General features: G+C 39.7%; 1 protein-coding gene across 2 annotated transcripts in view; it reads right to left on the bottom strand.

Moving 5' to 3' along the window:
* clip3 (CAP-GLY domain containing linker protein 3) overlaps window positions 1–22,573 on the bottom strand; it is a 29,639-nt gene extending 7,066 nt beyond the window's left edge. For both annotated transcript variants that reach the window (XM_084716891.1, XM_084716892.1), the window contains exons 1-7: window positions 22,457–22,573; window positions 12,992–13,441; window positions 10,447–10,586; window positions 4,165–4,258; window positions 3,068–3,229; window positions 2,725–2,843; window positions 1,273–1,509 (exon numbers count right to left, since the gene is read on the bottom strand). In XM_084716891.1, the coding sequence (XP_084573017.1) occupies window positions 1,273–1,509; window positions 2,725–2,843; window positions 3,068–3,229; window positions 4,165–4,258; window positions 10,447–10,586; window positions 12,992–13,418 (1,179 nt within the window). In that variant the 5' untranslated portion in view covers window positions 13,419–13,441; window positions 22,457–22,573. The remainder of the gene's footprint in view (window positions 1–1,272; window positions 1,510–2,724; window positions 2,844–3,067; window positions 3,230–4,164; window positions 4,259–10,446; window positions 10,587–12,991; window positions 13,442–22,456) is intronic.
* Between the last annotated feature and the right edge of the window lie 1,132 nt (window positions 22,574–23,705).

Genomic DNA, 23,705 nt, shown 5'->3' with positions numbered 1-23,705 from the left:
AACTTTAACTGTCCTCAAATAAAGCTTCCACTAATGATGCACCAGAAATGTTATTATTTATCATGTACAGATATTCATGTCATTCATTATAATATTATCTTGATTTTTTATATATTTAAGTGCCTATAGACCCTTTTACAGTTTGTAAACAATGATCAAGTCACGCACAGTTTGGTGATGTAAGCATGGCGGACCACAACAGTTTGTCAATGTTCGCTGCAAATACAAGCAGTTTTGATTATGTCCTCCGTCCAGTCAACATGTTAAACAGCTTGCAGCCACAGACACCAGAGATTGCTCTGAAACAGCTCACTCAACAGCTGGAGTTGACCGTTAGAATATCAGTCTGACGTGTCGTATACTGTTTAGTTCAACACGTGCAGCTTGTTAACTGGTCTGGACGACTGGGGGAGATCGATACTTCTGTTGCTGAAACGTGCAACAGGTGATATCAGCTGTAAAAGGGTCTACTGTTGATTGATTTAACAGCAGCTGTATTTACGTAAGTGTTTAAGTGCAGTCATATGAAGAAAAACATTTCCCTGGGCGAAATATGTTGCATTCAACTGTGTGGCGACATGCGCATCTCTCAGAACAGCACTGAAGAAAGACGCAATGATCTCCTGAAGAATCTGTCTAAAATCTTTTTGGGAGTTTCACTTTTTAACTTTGAGTGATCATCGACTTTATTAGGACTTTATTGGGTAACATTGGTCAGTGACTACAGCAGACTGAGCCCCTGAACGCTGACACAATATGAATCCATCTCAGCTTATTGGAATGACTCTGAAAATGACAAATGAATCACTTTCATGAATTTTATTTATTGAATAACTGTTAAATATCACTTTCTGTTCTCAGCAAACAGATCACAGGCAATGAATATTTTGCCAAATAACATAAAGCGTTCGGGTTGGGAAGCTATAGGTTGATGCTTATTTGTCCTTGTTGCATTTAGTGTTGCTTGAAATATAAGAGATGCATTTTGACTGTAGCTAAAGTTAAACCTTAAAGTTCAGTTTCCACAATTTCCAAGATACAAAGTGTCTCATTTTAAGGAAAGATATGAATCCCTATTTGATGTTCATACAATCCAACAACACAAAGAAAAACATCTTTTATCTTTTCATTGTATTTTGAGTTTGTTTGCTGTCAGTTTGAATGTTCTCAAACCTTCCTGACTAACATTTTCAGGCAGCTCACTGTCACCATCAGCTGCTTTAAAACACTGTTGTGTGCATGGACACAGTCTTCCCTCAGTGTGTCTCTGACCTTCATGTCGTCCAGCACCACACGCTCCCCCAGCTTCAGTCCCAGAGAGGACAGCATCAGGTTTCCTGGGATGTTGTCATAGTTAGGCAGCGTCGCCCTGGGAAGGTTACAGCTCAGAGGGACGGCGTCCAGCAGCAGCTGCTTCAGCTCTTTGGCCACCATGGCGGCCTCCGCCTTGTCCAGACTCATGTCCATCGGGTCAGGAACCACATCTGCTGGGACCAGGCCCTTATCATTCTGCAGAGAGACAGACAGGGAGAAAAGAAGAAGACAGGGGCAGATTGGACTTTAGCAAGATCAACTAATCAATCTGAAAGTCCAGATTTAGCACACAGGTGCATTCAGGTACAAGGACAGGATCATGAGCACGACGCAGTTTGTGTCTTACAGAGAAAATGACACATGAGAACTTTTCCATATGATAGTCTTGTTGTTCTCAGTGTGTTCCTGATTTCAAAACCAACTGAGCAAATCAGTGCTGTGTAGGTGGAGTCAAATTTTTGTGTGTCTGTTTTTTTTAACAATGTCAGTCCTAACTGATGGGTTAGAGCATAACACACACACACACGCACACACACACACACACACACACACACACACACACACACACACACACACACACACACACACACGTACATATACACTCCTCTTCCAAACAGAAAGCAACTATCATGAACACAATCTCAGACAGAAGAATAAAGTGAAAAAAAGATGATTATCAAAGTACAGATTAGTTTTATCTATGGCAACATTTCATCAGTAGGCTGACTGAAGGAAATTCATTTCAATTATTCAAACTAATTAACAGATATATTTAATTAGGTATGTGAAATTCATTTTTCACTCATCAGAAGTCAACAACTGGATTTCCAATATGTGCAGCTTATCAACAAACCATCTCAGATACGTCACCCTGATCAGTGTTCACTTTGGATATGTACATTAAAGATACCTACAATGAGAGTTTCACTGTTAAAGATTCCTTTCTTGATATCTAAAATTCAATTCTGACTAGTTATAAAAGGAATTGTAGATATCTAATATAGTTGTTACTAGTACAAATTTGATTTTCAGTGGTTACACTTGTATTTCAGATATGTGAAAAGAACATTAAAATATATGAAATTACAATATTACTTGCTGTAATTCCAAGCTGACATATGAATAATTTAATATTGACTAGACAGAATGTTAAATATCTGATATTCCATTGATGATATCTGTAACATAGGAACAATTGAAGATATATACAGTGAACATGAAGAACTGCACTGTTGATATCAAGAATTAACATTTTGACTTGTAGAAATCTTAAATTAGAACTGTTAAAGAAATGCAAAAAGCTGCAAAAAGCAATTGTTGATATCTACGATTGTCAGTACTGCGATTGATTAGAAGTTGGAAAAGCTCCATGCTCTAAGTAAGTAAGTACACGTTTGTACAGGTTTGTACCCGGACTGTGGGGTTCGCTCCGTGCTCCAGCAGACATTTGACTGCACCCAGACACAGGTTGGAGGCGGCGATGTGGAGAGCTGTGCCGTAGTGGAAATCACTGCAGGTTGAGTTCAACACTGTGGAGACACCAATGAAGAAGAAGGACTGAAAATAACAATAACTAACCATGCCTGAGCTTAAGCTTTGAACTGAGTTGTCACATTTTGTCCTTTTTATTTTATTTCTATGATATTGTTGGTCATCCGTCACGTCTGTCTGTGGGTTTTACAAATATTTAACCAGTGTAAACAGTTAAAAGGGTTTGTGAGCTTGACAACACATCGCTCTAATGTGTGTGTACCTCTGGGTTTAGAGGCCTTGAGCAGGACTCGGATCAGTTCTGGGACATCGAAGTACGCAGCGTAGTGCAGAGCGTTCATGTTGGTCCAGCGGCTCCTCAGACTCACGTCGGCGCCCAGAGAGATCAGCTGACTGCTGAGACGCAGCGCTGCCGCCGGGTCGCCTGCACACACAAACCAGGACCAAACTGAGAGAAACAGAACCGACCACCAGCATCACCAGCACCCATCACCCACAGATCCAACAACACACCCGGAGCACTGACTTGGATCAGTGTGAAAACCTGATGCTGGACTTTATTTACAGTCTAGTCTTCCACTGGATTGTTTTTAGTACATATTGTGTTTGACTCTATTCATTAGAAAACTATCAGACCTGATCCCACCTCTGTTCTTCTTCCTATGATTCCTCCCTTTTGTCCTGGTTAAAAAGGTCATTTTTGTGTTTTTTCTTTTGAATCGAGGGTCTAAGGACAGCAGGTGTTTTAAATTCTACAAATTGTTAAACACTAGTCAAAGTTGTGATTTTAGGTTCTAAATAAAATGGACTTGACCTGACTTGAGTATGCATGGAGGAATGCCTTTAATTTAACGTTGGCTGAACAGACAATATTTGTTCATAAAATCAGTTCATTGTTGGTTTTGGCTTTTCTGGGATTTTCTGTTAATAATTAAGAGATAAATTAACACTCGGTTATTCCTTTAACTGATTACCCTTCAATAACAAGATGAATCTGAAACCTCTGGGTACCCTCCACCTCAGACAGATTTCCAGCTATCCTGGATGTCTCCAGGCCAATCACAGCCATTTATTTAATATGAGGCGGGTTCGATGCGATGACTGACAGAGGAGGGTCAACGGGCCAGATTTGAAAAGTCAAGTCACGCATTTAGAGCTCAACACAGAAGAATCACAAATATGAATCCAGATTCATCACGTTTCATTGTTCTGATTGATTGTAGGTCTGTCGTGCTGGGAGAGACATTTTGGTCTTCATCCCAAAATCAAAAAGTGAGAGAACGATGCTGAGCTAAAACAGCTGCAGTGCAGTTGAACAGGGTCGTGTAGTGTCGGATACATTTTAAACCAGTATCTTACCAACTCCATGAGCTCCGGCCTTACAGCTGTAGTGAAGCAGAGTCATGTCGGTCAAACCATCGCGGTCGTTCACATGGCAACCACGCTTCAGGATCTGATGCACAGAGAAACACAAAAGAAGAGCAGGTCAGAGAGGCAGTTCTGTTCTTGGATCAGTGCAGCTGAACAGACAGTTCACTTTAAAACACTGACAAAAGAGTCTGATGATGTCATGAAGTAACGTGATCGTAGGAGTTGTTGTCTTCATCATTCATAAAATACAGCTGCTGAAGAAAATGAATCTGACAGAAGATGACAGAATAAACTCTTATTATTATTATGTTTGGTTATTTGCACTGACTTCCTATCCTGTGTTTAGTTATAGCAACTAGCAGCTCATAGGAAACACACCGTTACACTGAATAAATGATGATTTCTCTCTGTTTGATGAAATCACTCAGGATGGTATACTACACAACCAAATAGGTAGGTAGATATTTTAATGCAGAAATGTTATTATTATAACTTCAAGTGGTTTGTGTGAGTGATTTATGAGAATGTGATGCATTTGTTTTCTAGACTTTTGACTTTTCTCTAAGGTTGAACAGTTTATGAGAGGTCCAAGCCTGTGCAGTTAGTCTGCTGGTATCCAAACACAAGTTTTTCATTTATGATTGCATATTTCAGTCATTTTAAGCAATTTTGAGGTTCAATATCCTGTATAAATCACACCATATCATAATTATGTTGGCATTATGCTGCATTACGATGGCAAGACAGTTTTTTTTACAGTCATTTTCATTTCAAATCATTTTGTCATTATTTAAAGGTTTTAACAGGCTTAACAATTTTGAAAAAATATTGATTATTTCAACTGATATTGCAATGGTGATATTGAATCATTCTTATTTGATTGAAATGTTAAAATGACTGGTGAGATTTTCTTGCAGAAATCTGTAGAATCTGACCTGTAGGACAGGACATCTCTGCCTCACCACATTCATTTATTTTGCCTTTAACAAATATTGCGCCTCCTGTGATCTGAAAATTGTAGAAAGCCGTATTGAGATTTCAATAAAATTCCGATTAATTGTATGAGTGAAAATGAACTTCTTGTGGACAGACAGTGGAGAGAAATCAAAAATGTCAAATGATTGTGCAGGATAACAAAATATGTAAATCAGGTCATTTCATGAAGCCCAATCAGCCAACAGGATTTTTTGTTTTTATGACAGCTTATAACCCAACTTTTGACCCCTAAATTCACATCCAGCCAAATAAAAGGACACTTATCAGACACTGATGGTGATCTGACAGCTAACTACTAGCTACTGCATCAAAATTGACGCCATGAAGGCAAAAATATCCCGTGAAGAACACCAAACTGTGGACAATAAAGCACTGAAGGCCAAGTCAAATGTTTGGGAGAAACTTGGTGCGATCAGAGATTATTCCTGAGGAAACACAGACAGCTGCAGGAGCACAGCTGCTGCACTGACCGACACTTTCACAAGAACACAAATGAGTGATAAGTGAGTGTGTAGTGTGTGTGTGTTTGTTTAGTCACAGGTTGGGTCGCAGGACTTACACTAACCGGTCCAGACGGGTTTAGTACTTACAAAACAAGACTGTGACATGAGGCTTAAAATCAACTTCGTGGAAGAAGTTAATGATCAAAACACGTCTGCGACTTCACTTCCATCATCCTGCCTCGCTCTGAGTCATGTCGCTGTCGGCTCCTTGTTTTTTATTTGCCAGGCTGAGTCAGCTTCCTGCTGAGTCATGGTAGAGTCTCATTGACTTTCTATCTCTGTTTCTCTCTTGTCTCTCTCTCTCCCTCTGCACCACTTTCTCTCCACTCTCTCCTTCGTTCTATTTTTTTTCATGTGCATGCAGCCATTTTAACTGGGTCATTATCACAGAGACAGGAAGGTGGTAAACTCATACATCACAAAGTCAATACTGTGGATTAGGACTGAGCAGAGAGTAGATTTGATTAATTTGCCTCCAGGTAAAGAAAATAAACTCTGTTCACAGGACTAGCACTGCCTGAGGACCTCTAATAATATGAAATGATTATGGAGGTTGTCTGTGACTTTGATCCCATGTGGATCTGCCACGTCTGTAGATTTTAGCTGTGACCAGCACCTCTACTTTCCGCTTTGTCAGTTGATTGGTCGGTCCAGAAATTTCTGACCCTTTGGCAGTCACAGGTTTTGCCCGAGGAGGCTGAGATTTGGCATATCGCTAGTCTCACACAGACAGACATCTCAGTGCTGCAGAAAGTTCTGGCTCCATAAAAAAATGCTGTGTCTTGTTTGTTTAAAGCATTCAGAAACTTCTTGGGCGTCGCTCAGCCCAGGATGCAGCAACGGTGCTGCTGCGAAATAGTTTGGAGGGGGAATTTGTTTTGGTGGAACATTTGCACACTGGGAGGTGAGCTCTGACATTAAAATGACTACAGCACTGTAAAAGAAAAGCTAACAGCTCTTAGCTTTGTCTACATTCATACCATTAGCATCCAAGGTGCTAATTTTAGCATGTAGGTTGCAGCTAAGAGGTTGTTCTCTTGTCTCCCCAGGTCTTTGGAGAGGTAGACAGAGGACGCCGCGATGCTGCTTCAATCAAGTGACCAATGGCAGGAATGATACCAGAAGTGTGCCTCCAGTCAGTCAGACTAATATCACAAAAAGGAGCATTAACTTCCTAATCGATTCACAGAAGGCCAACTGCCAGGAAGGGGGTGTGGCCTGTAACCAATGGGAGTGGCCTGAAACAAAAGCTGCAAAATTTTTAAAAGGGTTCATATTACATAACTAAACTCATTTGTAACTTTTTCCCTGCCCTCTTTTGTAACTTATGAAGCGTTTGTCTTTGTGGCAGGTGATATTGGACTTGCCACTTCTTGCCACTAGCCACTTCACCTCACAGTCTCTGCTTCACCACCTCTTCATCACCACCACCAGTGTCTAGACCCCGGGGGATTCTCTTCTCTACAGCTTCATCACCAACATTTAAATATGTGCTTATTCTTTCATCATGATGGGGTCTAAGTGCCAAAGACTTTTCATGTTTCATATCTCAATAAACTGTTCCTTTTACTCTTACTCTCTCCTGATTGAACTAATATTAGTCTCATGCAAATTGGGAATTTTTCCCCAAGACTTTTAGTTTTGTCTTTTGAATAATTGAGGCTGGGTCAGTTAATTATAAATGAATGTTTTGACAGAATTTTGGGTGAAAGTTTGGGAGGCTCATCCTAGAGAAAGAGCAAAAGCCAATCAATGATGATCACAAAAACAGTGAAATGGACAACAGACATGTAAGAAACATTTTTCTATCTTTACTTGACACCCTAATAATCGACATGAGGGGACACTTTCTAAATCAAATAAAGTCCTTTGGCAGTCCTGTGTGAATAAGATTCCATTTAATGACAAACATGTACATGTGTGCTTTAAACAACCTGTGACAGTTATCCTGTAGGCATGATTCAGGCCTCGAAAAGAATAAAATGTGAAAAGTCGAGTCCAGCATTCAGGCTTTGTTCTTACAGCTCTGATAGCAGCTCCATGCTGCTCAGTGGGGTTTTATTGTCCATTATCTGTGTGTGTGTGTGTGTGTGTGTGTGTGTGTGCGTGTGTGTATGTGTGTGTGTGTGTGTGTGTGTGTGTGTGTGTGTGTGTGTGTGTGTGTGTGTGTGTGTGTGTGTCCAGAAGCTTGAATCTGGGTCAATGTGACAATGACAGCAGAGTGAGGATTCAGGCTCCCTGCCAGAAGAACGAGGGCAGCGATTCAGATGTGGAGTCAAACACAATGAGACAACAGAGACACACAGTGAAGCTAACCTCTGCACCAGTACTGTTAGCTTCTTAAGCTTCTTTAGCTTCTTTAGCATTAGGTCAAGAAACACTCTTTTTGTCTGTTGAGACGCTCTCCTGTCTTGTGTGTCTGACTCAGACCAGCAGACATTTCAGACAAAATCTTGACACTTTTTGTCCATTGGTTTCCATATTCATTTAGTTACATTTTAATTAAATTAAATGTGTTTACTGGTTTATGAAGCGCTACATGGTTTAAAATCAGCCTGTTTGCATGAACCTCAAAAGACTCATAGATCAGAGGCCTTTATCTGCTTTATTTTTTATTGCCTTTTCTCTATTTTTCTTTACTATTTATTATCCTTTATTATTTCTATTTCTTGTGCACATTGTAAGGCTTCACAATTAATTGCGAAATGATTGAAATCACTGAGTGCAACATTCAAATCGCAGAAACAGAACGAAATTACAAAAGAAAAATCATTATAATGAGATTCTGTAGAGCTGCAGAGACGAGCTGAAGTGAAAATCCTCTTCTCCAAAGGAAAGAAAACATGTTTGTTTGGTTCAGACCTCAATAAATATCACATCTTCATGATTTCAAATGAAAACTGTGATGCAAACATGACTGTTCCCACTAATCGTATTGCTTATCACATTTCCAGTCAAATTGATCACATTATGACTTTTTACCTGATTGTGCAGCGCTAATGCTTTACTCAGCAGTTAATTTACTGTTTGTATTTGTCCTGACTTCATATCAGCTCCTCAATCAGCTAAAAATGATCACATGATATGAGATAAAGAAAAGCTGCATAAAATATTTCAAAGAAACAAAATAGATTACAAAACTTTTCTGCAAGTTGACTCAAATTAATTATCTAACTATACTAACTACTACATTTTAGCACTGCATAGTTGCATTTTGAGATGAAATGAAATTTTTCAACCTTTTGTTGTGCACCTATTTAATAATGTATGTCAAAAAATACAAAACAAATTTTGCATTTGTTTTGTCATGACATATTTTCTTCATGTAAAACAAAATATGATGTTGCACCCATCAGTCAGTACAGAGCTCAGATTCATCAGTCACCTCGCTAGCAACAGCGTGGTATGTTAGGTTAAGACACGCCCACTTTTCAATGAACTCAAATCATATCAAATTATCAGCATGTCTGTGATTAGGGCTGATGTCATTATTTTGTTTGATTTTATTTGTTTTTTTCTGCCTCTTCTCTGATGGAGAATTATTGCAGTACTTTGGGTGAAAATTTACGACGTTCATCTTCCTTCACAGCATGAAGACTGTTGTGCCGTACAAGGATGTCCAACAAAGGCCTACACTTTCTTTGTTAACTGTTGGGGCCTACATGTAACAACCAACCACATGTTGGCGCCCAGAAGAACAAAGAAATCCGTCGACCCCCACTCTCTCTGTGTGACTCAGCATTTTAAACCCCCAACACAGGGCCCCAGCTGACCAGCAGGGGTCCTGTGAAATCCGCAGCTCCCATTGGGTGAGATCCGCCATGGCCAATGACATCACGCAGGCTATATTAACACGAAGCGTACCTGAAGGAAACGCTTCCGACTGTGACTTCCGTAGTCAATAGAAGTGACCAGTAACTGTTCCTAAAGTTTAGCAACTCGTCCCACGTGGCGACGCTTTAGAACGAGTTACTACAGTGCAGCATTAGACACGTTTTTAGGCCTACGGATTTCCCTCGCTGGTCGAGCTGATCTCCTCTCCTCTCCCTCACTCTGTGCGCGGATTGACCCTCTCGCCCGGATGCCCGCGGATGCAAAGCCTGGCAGATAACAAGGACTGCCCGCTTCAAGAAGAAGGACAAGGATCCCCTTCTTTCCTGAGTAATTCCCTGCCACGAGCCGGAATTAACTGGCCTCGCCAGAGACTTGCCCCCTCGCCGAGGGGCAAGTCTCTTACTGCAAAGTAAGAGGCTTTAGCTCTGGGCAGATACTAGCTAGTGTGTGTTTTCTTTTTAAGTTTGTAAAGGGCTTGTTGATTCGGACCGCCGCGTCCATTTTTGGCTGCATCAGTATTGTAAAATTATTGTCTGTGTTGCTTTTCATATTGTCCTTCTGCTCGTTTGTGCCTGCTTGTGTTTTACTTAGTGATCCGACCTCATCGGACCGCTATAGTGTCGCCCTGCACGCAGATTGGTCAGTACTTCGACTGTGTTGGTTCAATGTCCAGATTCACGCCGCTCACCAGCTGAGCCGAGCGCATCTCTGCGTAACACAGACGGGTTACTGCACTTCAATACCGCCTGCGTGACCACACCTCTGAGTGCTTCACCTTCCCACCTCTCTCTCTCTCTCTCTCACTACTAACCTACACTTGAAGCTGAGTAACTTGAATTTCCCTCGCTACCGACTCCCCTCCTTGGTTGTGAGTCACAGAAACAAAAAGTGACCACAGCAGCCTGGAGAGTCTCAGTTGGTAGTCTTGTGTTCTCACCTCATTCCCGATGACGTCGATCTTGTGCTGCACCTGTGGAACCCACTGACGCACGATGGCGAACAGCTCCGGGATGGTGGTCCGAGGATCCATGAGGATCTCCAGACAGGCCGGGTCGTTGGGGTCGAAGAAGGTGAACGCTGGAGACACGTGGAGGAAAGAGAAGAACCCAAAAGAGATGATGAGACCATGAAAGAGTAAAAGAGAAACAGAAGCAAAGGAAACGAGTTAGTAAAGTGTCCAAGAAAAGAGAGAAGTCAGTGATGTCAGGAAGTCTGTGTCAACGTCATCAAATGAGAAATAACCTGTGAGCTCTGCAGGTTCTCTGCAGTCTGAGCTCAGATTTCATTTCACTGAGTGACTGAAATCAGCTGCACAACAAACTTCACTTTTCATGACTGTCAGTCCTTCAGTGGATGACTAAGAGCTTTTTATAAATCCTACTGCAAACTGGGATTTAATCTGATGTTAATAAAGGGACAGTTCAGATTATCTGAAGTATTTATCCAGAGTCTGTGCCACAGACCTTTCATGGAGGAACTACTTTCTTTCTGCGGTGGAATCTACCAGAACTAATTAATTTTCTGCTAAAAAAAAAAAAAGTTCCTACATGAAACTGCTCACAACAAAGTCTGTGGATCATCTTCAGTACGCAGGTCAGTTTTTTTTGGAAAGAAACACTGGTTTTGAATTTTTCAACTGTATTTGTTGATGCTTTGAGCTCCACAAGCTGAGTGTCATTCAGTCTCATTATATTAGAGAGACATCAGACATCACTAATGTCTCTGCAGCTCACACCAAAACACTCTGCATGGACGAATACAAGCCAGGGGAAAAATATGTCATTTGGTTTTGGGGTGAACTGTCCCTTTAAAGGTAACTGAACCACCAAATCACATGAAGAATAAAAGATAAGATGGCAGCTACAGAGACGTGATGAACTAGCTGTCTTCATGAGAAGTGAACAGTTCATATGTCCACTACAACCAAATAAAGTTCTACATTAAGACAATCAGACCTGTTTAGTTTCACCTTGTGTCAAAACTTAAACAGCTTAAGGAAACAGACTTCAAATTTCTATGAAGTCGACTAATTTATTATGAGAGTGTAACTTTGATCTGTAAAGTGTCGCTCTGTGGTAGAGAGCACAGACACTTCAGGACACTGCTGGACAGCCACAGTCTCCAAGTCCATTTAGGAAGAATTACTGCTAATTTAAAAAGCTAAATGTCACAAACAGGTTCAATGTTCTTACTGTTTTTGTAGGTTGAATGATTATCAGGAATATAATTAGAGTTTCACAGAAAACAGTGTGTCAGTGTGGTGAAGAGGACGTATCTGTGTGTCCACTGCTGGAGAAAACACACACACACACACACACACACACACACACACACACACACACACACACACACACACAGAGTGTATAATGGAGTTGTCCTCTCAGAGTGTGTCTGATGAATACTAATGAGCCTGCTGTCCAATCAGCATCAGACTGTTACTGATTCTACTGTGGTCTCTAGTCTCAGGCTCTGTGTTGACCTGAGACGTGTCACAGTCACCTGGACAGAACATGAGACTATGGATGTCCACTTAAGATCAGATGGTCTCACACAGGACTCTGCAACCTTTACCATCCAAAAAATCTGTCTTAAAGGCTCTCTTTTCCCTCAAGACTTTTTTTGCCAGCTGTATCTTACGGAGACTCAAGAAGACGAGACACCGTCACAGTTTAGAGGAAAAGACACTGAGACATGGACACAGTCTTTGATATTTCAGCTGATGAAATATTAACACTTTTTTTTAATTTGGTGTACAACATACTGCAATAGATTTTTGAGTTTTGTGCCCAACTCAAACTTTTATAAACTTTCTGCAGACCTTTAGCTGAGATCATTTACTCTTCTTCCTCAGATACATTTACAGTAAAACTCAAAAAAAATGTTTTTCAAAATTTGGTCACAGTAAATTTAAATATTTATATTTAAATTTGTCTAAAGAAGAAAAGTAAATTATCTCAACAAAAGATCAGTAGTTGGTAAAAGTTTTTCATCATTTTTTGACAAAGTCACAGGAAGCTGAAGAGCCATGTGGCTCTGACAGAATGTATTTAAGGTGGTATGACAGTATGTATGTATTTAAGGTGGTCTGACAGAAGGTATTTAAGGTGGTATGACAGAAGGTATTTAAGATGGTATGACAGTATGTATTTAAGGTGGTATGACAGTATGTATGTATTTAAGGTGGTATGACAGTATGTATGTATTTAAGGTGGTATGACAGTATGTATGTATTTAAGGTGGTCTGACAGAAGGTATTTAAGGTGGTATGACAGAAGGTATTTAAGATGGTATGACAGTATGTATTTAAGGTGGTATGACAGTATGTATGTATTTAAGGTGGTATGACAGTATGTATGTATTTAAGGTGGTATGACAGTATGTATTTAAGGTGGTATGACAGTATGTATGTATTTAAGGTGGTATGACAGTATGTATGTATTTAAGGTGGTCTGACAGAATGTATTTAAGGTGGTATGACATACAGTAGTCTTTGGGCAGCGGAGCCTGGGCTGAGGGGTGCACCATGGCTCGGCGGCGCGGCTCGTGGACGGGACTCTGGTATTCGGACATGGACAGCGGCTCGGGCTCCGGCTCTGCTTCACGGTCCTGGCCGACAGCTGGACCCTCCTCTTCCTCCCGCTCCTCTCTGTCCTCCCGCTCTTCCTCCTGCTCGTCGTCCTCCTCATCATCCACTTCCGCCCTCTCCTCCCCCTCCCTCTCCTCCTCTAGCTCGTACTCCTCCTCATCTTCGTCTTCCTCTTCTTCCTCTTCATCATCTCTCTCTTCTTCTTCCTCGTCCTCCTCCTCGGTCAGCGCTTCCTCCTCCTCTCTCTGGACCCTCCCCTCCTCCTGCTCCTCCCGGTCGTGCCTCTCCTTCTCCTGCACCTCCAGGTTCTCTTCTTTAGTCATGATGAGGGATTCTGCAGCTCGGCCTGTCAGAGAAAAGAAGCAACACTTTTAAAAACTTCAATAAAAATCATGTCTCCACTAAAATCACATCTGTAAGCAGGATAATGTAACTTTATAGCATCAAAACATTTGTGCGGTTTGTATGTAATGTGTCACAGGTCGGTTCTGATCACTCGAGCTTTTGTCACATCCTGTAAGTATGCAACGAAAGATAAATGCTTTATTTATAGACTTTCATTAAAAATGAAAAAATTATAAAAGGCTAGTTGCTAACAAGTGGCTAATAAGACATATTAATGCTATTAATGCTAAAATACAATTGCAGGGACATGAGTCACCTTTTCAACTAGAGATATAAACAGTAAACCGTTCACCTGTTAACTCTGGTGATTATTTTAACCAACATGTCAGTCTACAGGTTCAGTCTGAGTTCATTCTTCCATCCAGAGCTGCTGTGACTAAAACCAGCTGACATGAGCTCTGACCACCGACTGCTGGACACGTCTCACCGGTGACCGACTGGGACATCCAGTCCACTGTGTCCTTAGTATGGCTGCACAATTAGTTGAAATTTTATCCAAACTGCCATATAGCTTTCTGCAATTTTCAAATCACAGGAGGTGCAATATTTGTTAAAGACACAGACGTCCTGTCCTACAGTTTCTACAGACTTAAAAAAAAAAGTCAGTTTAACATGTTTTTTCTATCAAAATATGAATAATGATGTAAAAATGATCATTACCTTTAATATTGCAAATTACTTACTATTGTGATACAATACAATTACTTACTTACTCTGCAAATTACTATTGCAAAAAACTGCAATTATATCATCAGTCAAAATAATTGTAATTTGATATTTTTTCAAACTTGCTCAGCCCTACTCGTTACTCTGACCCTGTCCGTCCAACAACCTGTCCAAGCAGCGTAGGAGACGTGTGGCCTTTAGCAGCTGCACTTTGGCCTGCGTCCACAATAACAGCAAAAACATGTCGGCAGCTTTGGGCGTCAGACAAAATGGAATGTGCCACTTGTAGTGTCAAGCTACCAAAAGCAGAAACAGAAACTGGTCATTTCATTCTGAACCACAACAACTGACAAGTCCTGTCACTATCCACCTGTCCTTTAAAAGACACAGACAACTTTTAGGTTTGTGCAGGTCAGACAGACAAACAATCAGGCGGCTCTGTCAGAAGCACATCCAGTCTCTGTGAAGCAGCTCTGAGACGGTGTGGAGCTCCCCTTGTTTTCTGTTTCTGTTGTGCATCACCATGTTCACCATGTTGTTCACCGTGTATGTTCAGCTCTGGAGAACGTGTGTGTGTTTTGTGTGTGTGAGAGAGAGTAGACTAATTGACCCACTGCATCATCCTGATAGCAGCAGCAGCTAAAGAGGCTAATGCTAACACTCCCTGTCCATCATGAAGCTGTCAGCGGGCCTGACTGGATTAAATCTCCTCTCCACTTTAGCAAAGATGAGATGCTGCCTGAAATCCATCCAGCAGCCGCTCCCTCCATCATCGAACCGTCACTCTGTCTCCTCCATCATTACTCATCCAGGGAGGAAAATATACAGATTGTTTTTTCTCAAATGCTTTATAAATTCAACAAAACTGTTGATGTAATCATGTGGATCATTCAGACTGACCTGCCTTCAATCTGAGGACAAAAAAACATTTAATATTTTAAATGAAGTGTTTCCTCTCATTTATCATTCTGATCTATTCACTTAGAAATACTAAATGTATTACTGTCATTTCTGATTTATTGGCATTCCATATTTAAATCAACAGAGCAATGAATCAACACATGACTGCAACCTCAACTATCTGCTTTAATGATCAATTACAAAGTATTTATTGACATATGTTAAGGTTTATTGATTGATCCCAATTATAGTGATTGAATTCAGACTCTGGTCTAAAATAAATGTCACACCATCATGATTTAAATGAAAACATTTTCAGTGAACATGAAATTTGTGATGCAAACACAGTTTCAGTTAAAATAGTTGTAATATGACGTTTTTTAAAATCAGAATGTGCAGCTCTATCCAAAATCCAAGCACTTTCCAAACCTTGAAAACTTGACATTAAAGTTCAAGTGTTTTCAAGGATTTCCAGGACCCATAAGAACCCTGAGCATGGATTGGACATTTTGCAACACAAGCCGGCAGTGAGTTGGGAATAAAGTTTTACTGTTTGTCTCAAACGGGGCTGGAACAAACTGCTGCTGAAAGCACACAACATCTGGTTGGTCAGCTCGCTCTCACTGGCTTTTGCAGGTTTTTTTCTTCATATTTCTTTCACACTACAGGATTTCAAGTCATCTGTACCAAACATGTTTGATACCAGTCAGTCTGTAAACCCTACAGGATCATTTGGGCAGATAATCTGTTCAGCCTCGAATCTAAAATTACAGACCTAATAACCACAACATGTACAGCTGGGCTCATTTCATTTTTCTGTCTCTGGCACATGAAGATCCTAATCCTGAATCTCTCTCACAATACTCTGATTGGATCACATGATTTCCCAAAAACAAAAGTCAAAAGTCTTCCTGCACTGACACTGAGTGTGTAGCACGAAAGAAAAACAGACCAGTGTCATAATATAACTGGAAAGTTAATTGTTATAACAAGATATTTTCATGGTGTTGAAGAAGATAAACTGATCGTGTTATAAGAAGAAACTTCTTGTTCACTGGCTGTACTCAACATCCCTCCAGATTTTCCAAAGAGGTTCCTGTTTTTCATCCCTCTTTCCTCCCAGGATCTAACTTCTCCTGATTTCAGTTTTTTTTGTTCTTTTCATTTTCACGACCTGTTTCTGACACTGTATAGTGTGTATGAGCTCTACACGACTTTAAAAGTCTACAGTTTCCACCAGGACAACAACACGAAAAGAACACCAAGAAGAACTCCTGTTTCTTTAGAAAAGTTTTAAAGGAGCATTTCATAAAATCTGCCATGTTCAGGGCCAAAAAATTAATGAAAGAAAACTGATGAATGTTAGTTTAAGATAAAGATTTAAACAAGTTCAGACCAGAGGGACAAACTATTCAGTTTTCTTTCCTGAGAATTAAAAGTCAAATTAAAAGCATCCAACATAAAACTGCTGTTTCAGTGTGTTTATTATTTGATGCTGAAAAGTCACCAGAACACAAGAAACAAACTATTTTTAGTATTAAAATCCTCCCTGTTGTTCTCATGTTTTGGGTCTGTTTCCTGTTTTATTTTGAGGTCCTGTTCCTCCCTCATTTGTCTTGACTCTACTTCCTGTTTTGGTCCTTTTCCCTCCCTTTTTGATGACCATTAGTTCTACCTGTGTCTGATTGGTTGCTTGTCTCTTTCTTGTGTTTCTCTGTTCTTCTGATCTTGTGTTCATGTGTTGGTTTGTTTTCTGGTCTGTAGTTTTGACCTACCTGCCCTGCAGGTCAGCTTTTTTATTTATTGATTGATTTATTGATTGATTTATTTTGTTTCTTTCTTAAAACAAGTTTTGAACTCTTCCTGTTTTGCCCCATCTGCTTTTCTGGCTCCACCATTTTGTTCAGTTTTGACACACACTCCAGCCAACGATACTATTTGAGCCCAGGCTGTAAATAACCAGTGCAGCTGGTTATACTTGCATTGCAAACTGAAAAACCACAATATTTTTCAAAAACTAACCATGAAGTTTGCTGAAACCTAAACTAAAATTAAATAATAAGTCCTTGAAATGAAAAGTCAGCACTGAGTTCTAAACTCCTGTCTTCCAGAGGACAGTCTTGTCTTTAATCCGTTCATCTACAGAGACTTCATTTTCTTTACAGCTGTAATCAGACACTGTGTCCTATTTATCTTTAAATGTTTCATGTTACACTACAACAGATTAGAAGTTTTAGTTTCTATCAATATGAGGTATTAGATGAACCCTTATGCTGACCAACAGCAGAGAAGATGATCGTTTTTCAACTTGAAATTTGATAACTGACATTAGAGAAAGTGAACCACTGCCTATATTCATATTTCCATGAAAGCTGTGGTACAGCAGGGTACAAAGATTGTCTTAAAATCACAGTTACACACAAACACAACAACCACAAAGATGAAGAGACTTGTGTCTCTGTAGTCAGACACTATAAAGATGCTGCAGATGACAGGACGTCCACCTCTCCCTGTACTGAAGACATATGAAGACAGTTCTTCATCATATCTGTTGTTGTTTATAAACTGTGTGGGAGCGATGGTTAAAAAAAGGAGAAGACTGTTGTTTTATAGCTGGATTCCTTATTGTTCAACAGTATAATATATTACTGCTGGGAGTGACTTCAATAAAATCCATTCAGAACAAATTTCTGCACATTTCTGTTAATTACTTAGACTACACAAGTACTATTCTACCTGAAGCAATAATAGCAATAATAATAATAATAATAATAATAATAATAATAATAATAATAATGAACCTCTATTTCAGGGAAATAATTGTGACAGGTGTGTTGAGTGATGTCCATTTATTAAATGCAGTGTTTCTGCACTGTGAAGAGGAAAAACTCACACAGTCACAAAGTTTCTGATGAAGAACAAGTTATTTCTTCATGCAAAACAGGTTTGAGGTTTAAAATTCAATGAAGCTGCTTTATTTTCAGGGTTTAGTGAATGCGGGTCAGTTTTGACCCAGAGGAGTATACAGAATATTAAGACACACAATGATTGAAACATTTAACATTTTATCAGGATCAATTTTGTTATAACGTGAAAAATATCTTGTCATAATAATATTTTTTCAGGTTATGATGTAATACTAATCTGTTTTCTTCCTCTGGCTGCAGTGTTACCTGCTGTGATGCAGATTCATCTGATATCAATGTAATTCCTGAAGACAGAGGAGCTTCCAGTTCACACTGATCACAAACTAGCAGCTGTGAGTCAGACTCAAGAAACTGGATCATTAATTCATCTGTACCTGCAGTGTCTGAGCTGCAGACTGAACGGTGCAGAGCAGCAGGATTCAGTCATTACAAGACACCAGTTTAACCAGTAACATCCTCCTTTATCCGTCTGCACAAGGCTTAGTGCGCACACACACACACACACACACACACACACAAACCAGTATAGGTCTGTCTCTGTAGTCTGAGCTGTACAGTTTAATCCACACAAACAGCAGCTCTGTTCTTCTTTAATCTGAGTCAGACACTATCTGCAGCAGCAGCTACATGCTAAGCTAACAGTTGCTATCAGTTGCATCAGACATTCACACAGCCTCAATTCTGAAGTGAAGAACAACACAATTGATTGAGAACAAATGTGACTCATAATTTCTGACAAATGCAGCTCAAACATTCAGTTGTTCAGTTTGTAACCGTCAGGTCTGATTCTCTGATTCTTGTTTCATCGTGCAGCACAAGTCTGAACTGCGTTGGGTCAAATGTTTCCTCCTGATCTCAGAGCTGCTATTTTATAATCACAAAAACTAAATTATGATAACAAACGATAAAAGAAGTGATCTCATGAAAACAGCACAGGTCCTCATCAGATTTAAAAAAGACTTCCTGCTGTCACATTTGGTCGTTTCAACATCTCTGTTTAATTATCTGTGTATCTGTAATTATGTAATCTGTGGTTTCAGCTGGTTCTCTCCTGCCTGAACGGAACAGAACAAAACAGTAATCAGTGGAACAGGACTCAGCTGAGGCCACGACAAAGGTTACGCAACACGACCGAATGAGTCAGCATGGACACACGCAGATATAAAACATGAAGGAAAAGGCGTGCAGAGGAGATCTGTGCATCAAACAGTGAAATATCAACACACAGACGGACTCATGCAAGACTTCTGAGGTAGATCACAGTGAAGTCAGCTCGGTGTTCTGTGGTTTATTTTGATACTTCACCTGGGATTTTCCTGTGACTGACAGCATCTGATCGCTAACACTGGCAGATCAATCAAAATCAATCAACAAAACATGGAACAGACATAAATTTTGTGTTGAGTTGTACATTAAACTACCTTGTTCATCAATAGCAAAGTCAATCTTATACAGATCTTCAGCAGATCTTTAGCAGATGTTAAGCAGATCTCTGGCAAATCTTTGCCAGATTTTTGGCAGATCTTTAGCAGATTTTCAGTAAATCTTTAGCAGAGGTTTAACAGATGTTTAGCACATCTTCAGCAGATCTTCAGCAGATCTTTAGCAGATCTTAAGCAGATCTTTAGTGGATGTTTAGCAGATCTTTAGCAGAGGTTTAGCACGTTTAGCACATGTTTAGCAGATCTTTAGCAGAGGTTTAGCAGATGTTTAGCACATGTTTAGCAGATATTTAGCAGATCTTCAGCAGATCTTAAGCAGATCTTTAGTGGATGTTTAGCAGATCTTTAGCAGATCTTTAGCAGAGGGTTTCATCTTTCTGAAACACATTCCTGATCATATATCTGAATGTTTCATTCTTTTTACAAGGATGAAGCAAGTTATTTTGTTAGCAGGTGGAAATACAGAATTGAAACTAAAGGTGCGGTGTGCTGTTCTAATCCAACATACTTTTTGTCATACTTAGTAAATATTTCCTCATGATCCTCGAGCTCTCTGTTCTTGTGTGTGCGCTGGAAAGAACACCTGATGTTTCTACACAGCCCTGACTCTTTAAATGTTTCAGGCTGAGCAACACAACGTTATTATCAGGCAAACAGTCAAAACCAGAGTATTTAACTAAGTTTAATTAGCATCAACTAATATAATATTAGAGAACCAGTGTGTAGGAGAACTTCAACTACAGAACTGATACAAAACACAAGAGAACGCATTCACTGTAGAAACACGGTGGTTCAACATGGCAGCCTCTGAGCTGCTCCCTCTGCAGATATAAAAGGCTTATTCTAAGGTAACAAAAACACAATAGTTCTTATTTTCAGGTTATTATATACTAATTAAAACAAACTGTTGCATATTATATTATATTACTGCCATAGTCTGCTAATAACCCCGCCCCCTTTCAATCACCACGTATGACCCACTGTCTGGTGTCTGTATCTGCAGCTCTCTGTCTGGAATGACTTATTTTCTCATGATTCTGCTGCTCGGGATATTTGATGAGACAGAAACATCAGTATTGGACGTCCTGGGAATGAGACTGAACAAGCCATCTTTATGGTGCGTTTATGAACAGCTCAGACAAATCTCACTGATTCTTTCTTTAAGTATTATAGCAATAATGGAGCAATATTAAAATTTTATACGTAAAATTATCATTACATTTTTGTTCTAGGCTACCACTGTTTTACCCAAATTCATTTTTCATTTGTTTTTCTCCTTGATAGTATTTTTGGAAAATTGTGATTAGAGCTGCAAGTATTAATCCATTATTTGATTATTAATCTAATATTAAATTAACCAACTATTGTGATAATCAATAATTGGTTTGAGTATTTTTTTTTAAGATTTCAGTTTCTTCAATCTGAATATTTTCTGGTTTCCTTCCTCTCTGACAGTAAACTGAATATCTTTGAGTTGTGGACAAAACAAGACATTTGAGGACGACATCTTGGACTTTGATCAACTTTTCTGACATTTTTAGGCAAACAGCTATTAATCAATTAATTGAGAAAGTAACTGACTGATTAATCAACTATGAAAATAACTGTTAGTTACGGCTCTGATTATGATGACTGATAGATAATAATATAATATACAAAGGACTGATTTCATGATGCTATCTGCATCTATATTTACATACAGATACAATATATGACTATATTTAGGAACTGATATATAGATATACAGGTTAAAGAGCTAATATATGTGAACACAGTATAAATATTATTTGTTAATGAGTATTACATTTTTACAAAAGACAAAAACGTTAATGACTTATATATAAGGTATGATGTGTGTGTGTGTGTGTGTGTGTGTGTGTGTGTGTGTGTGTGTGTGTGTGTGTGTGTGTCTATATGTAAGAGTATTTATATGTGTAAAGATGAACATGAGAGGCAGGATTAAATAAATATGTTCTTCTTCCTGCTCATTTTCAAGCATTGTATACTGTTGTTTTGGTTGTTGATTTGTTTTGTTGTTTTTTTTTTGACATTTTCTTCAGGTTTTCTGTTTTCATTTTGTTATTCTTTATGTATTTTATTGTTTGTATTGTTTACTTTGTTTTTTTCGTGGTAGAAATAAAAATCTCTGTTTGTTTTTGATAATCTGAGTGCAGTGATGCTGTAGAAGAGGGTGTAGAATTATTCTGTATATTAGATCATATGTGTGTGTGCTGTGAGTTGATAATGACCTTGTACTGAATCAGTCTGGTTCCAGACTGGACGATCTTCTCTCTCACACTGGGTCCCAGTAGGAATACTGGCCGAGCTGGAAACCAGTTCGCTCCCTTTAAACACGGAGCTCCGCAGACTGAACACAATCACATTAAATGATATTTTACCGATTGTGTGTGTGTGTGTGTCTGAGGGTTTGGAGGATGTGTGGACACCATGTGATGAGAACCAGCAGGTTGTGAGAGGCGGAGGGAGGAAGGAGGCCATGGCAGCACCCCCCACCCCCCTCCTCCTCCTCCATCAGCCTCCATTTTACAACAAACTGAACCTCACACACCAAATCCTGCAAAAACACGATCAGATGAGTCAGACAGAGACCCGCTCAGACTCAGATCAGACCCGACAGACACGTTTATGATCTGAACTCATCAAAAAACAGCTGATATAAACCCGAGACAGCTGCGGTTTGAGGTTTGTGCCAATGTGCGTAGTAAAGACAGGACAGGATGGAAAAACGCCCCGCTGACAGACAATGAAAACACGCACGCGCACCAAACACACGGAGGGTTAAATATTATAATAATTGAGATATTTAAAAAGACACGATGATGATTTAAAGAGTTCAGGGTGAAAATCAGATTTATTTCAGAGCTTTTGTTTTGAACAGCGCCTCTCCTCCTCCTCCTCCTCCTCCTCTCAGCCTCAGCATCTTCATCCTCACACACACACACACACACACACACACGCTGATAATAATCACCATCTGATAGAGAGTAAAGGTGTTTTTACCTGTAAACAAGCCGCTGGTTGTTGCTGATGTTGAGCTTCTCTCCTCTGATCTGATCAGCACAAACAACACTGATGATGCTCTCTCTCTCTCCGCTGTCTGTCTGCCTCTCTCTACCGCTCTCTCTCTCTGTTTAATTCAGCTCACGTCACTGAGGCGTCACCGGCGTCACGACGTACTGAAATCAATGGACACTACAAAGATTTTGAACAGACCAACAAAAACAAATAAAAAGCAGAAGTGATGGTCCACAGCAGGAGTCAGTCTGCAGCCTTCACGACCCACAGAGACATTCTGATCAAAAGAATAAAATAATAAATCTGTGTGGATCTTTACTCTGAAGACTTTTTAATTTGGCGTCAATAAAGTCTCGAGGAAAAGGCACAGAGTCACAGAGGCACATAACAAAATATTTAACAAGGTTTTTGTACATGTTTTTACAGTTGGAGAATATAAGAATCACTTTACACTGTAAAAATAATAGCTGGGATTACTCTAAATGTCAAGGCAACATACTGCGATAGATTTTTAATTCATCATGTGTAGCTGTCCACTGCTAATCTCACATTAGATTACTACTGGACCCATCAACCTAATATTTTTTTGTTCACATTTATATCTGTATGCTCCAGGACCTCTTGTGGTTGCAGTGGTTCCCAATGTTTGAAAATCCTTGAAAAATCCATTTTACTAACTGTTCCTCAATCCTCTTAACCAGTGAGTAGTCCATCAACAACTGCTAAGCTAAAAGCTAGGCTTACCTAGTCTGTTGCAGGCCATTTTTTGGCCTTTGTCCTGACCCAAAATCTCACATCCATAGAAAGGTTTGGTCTCATCTTCAACGGGAGCATCTGCAGATTAAATTCCATACACAATATGCCAAGAGGCTTTGCTGCCGTCTTGACCATAAGGGACGTGGGAGGTGTACGTGAGTGAGATTCAACTGTTTTGTGTTGTGTTACAACAATATGTTTGACATGGACAAAGTTGGACAAAGTTTCTTTATTAAGTTTCTGCAGTTAGCTGAATCCAGAATGCACCCTTCACTTACATTCATTCAATACCGTTACACTCTTCTGTGCATCTTAAAGAAAAGTGACTATACTATGTAAAAGTACTTTACATCTTACAAATCTCTGCTGGTTGCACCTGGCAGCTGTGGTGTCATTGCAGTAGGTGCTTCACCATCTATTTTCTGGTGAAGATCTGCGCTCTACTAAGTGACTTCTTCTCATTGTTAAAGCGATTATG

This window comes from Lutjanus erythropterus, chromosome 4, assembly GCF_056507025.1.
Source record: "Lutjanus erythropterus isolate fLutEry1 chromosome 4, fLutEry1.hap2, whole genome shotgun sequence".
In the NCBI taxonomy this organism is placed as follows: domain Eukaryota; kingdom Metazoa; phylum Chordata; class Actinopteri; order Lutjaniformes; family Lutjanidae; genus Lutjanus; species Lutjanus erythropterus.
This window is presented reverse-complemented; position numbering and strand designations above follow the sequence as displayed.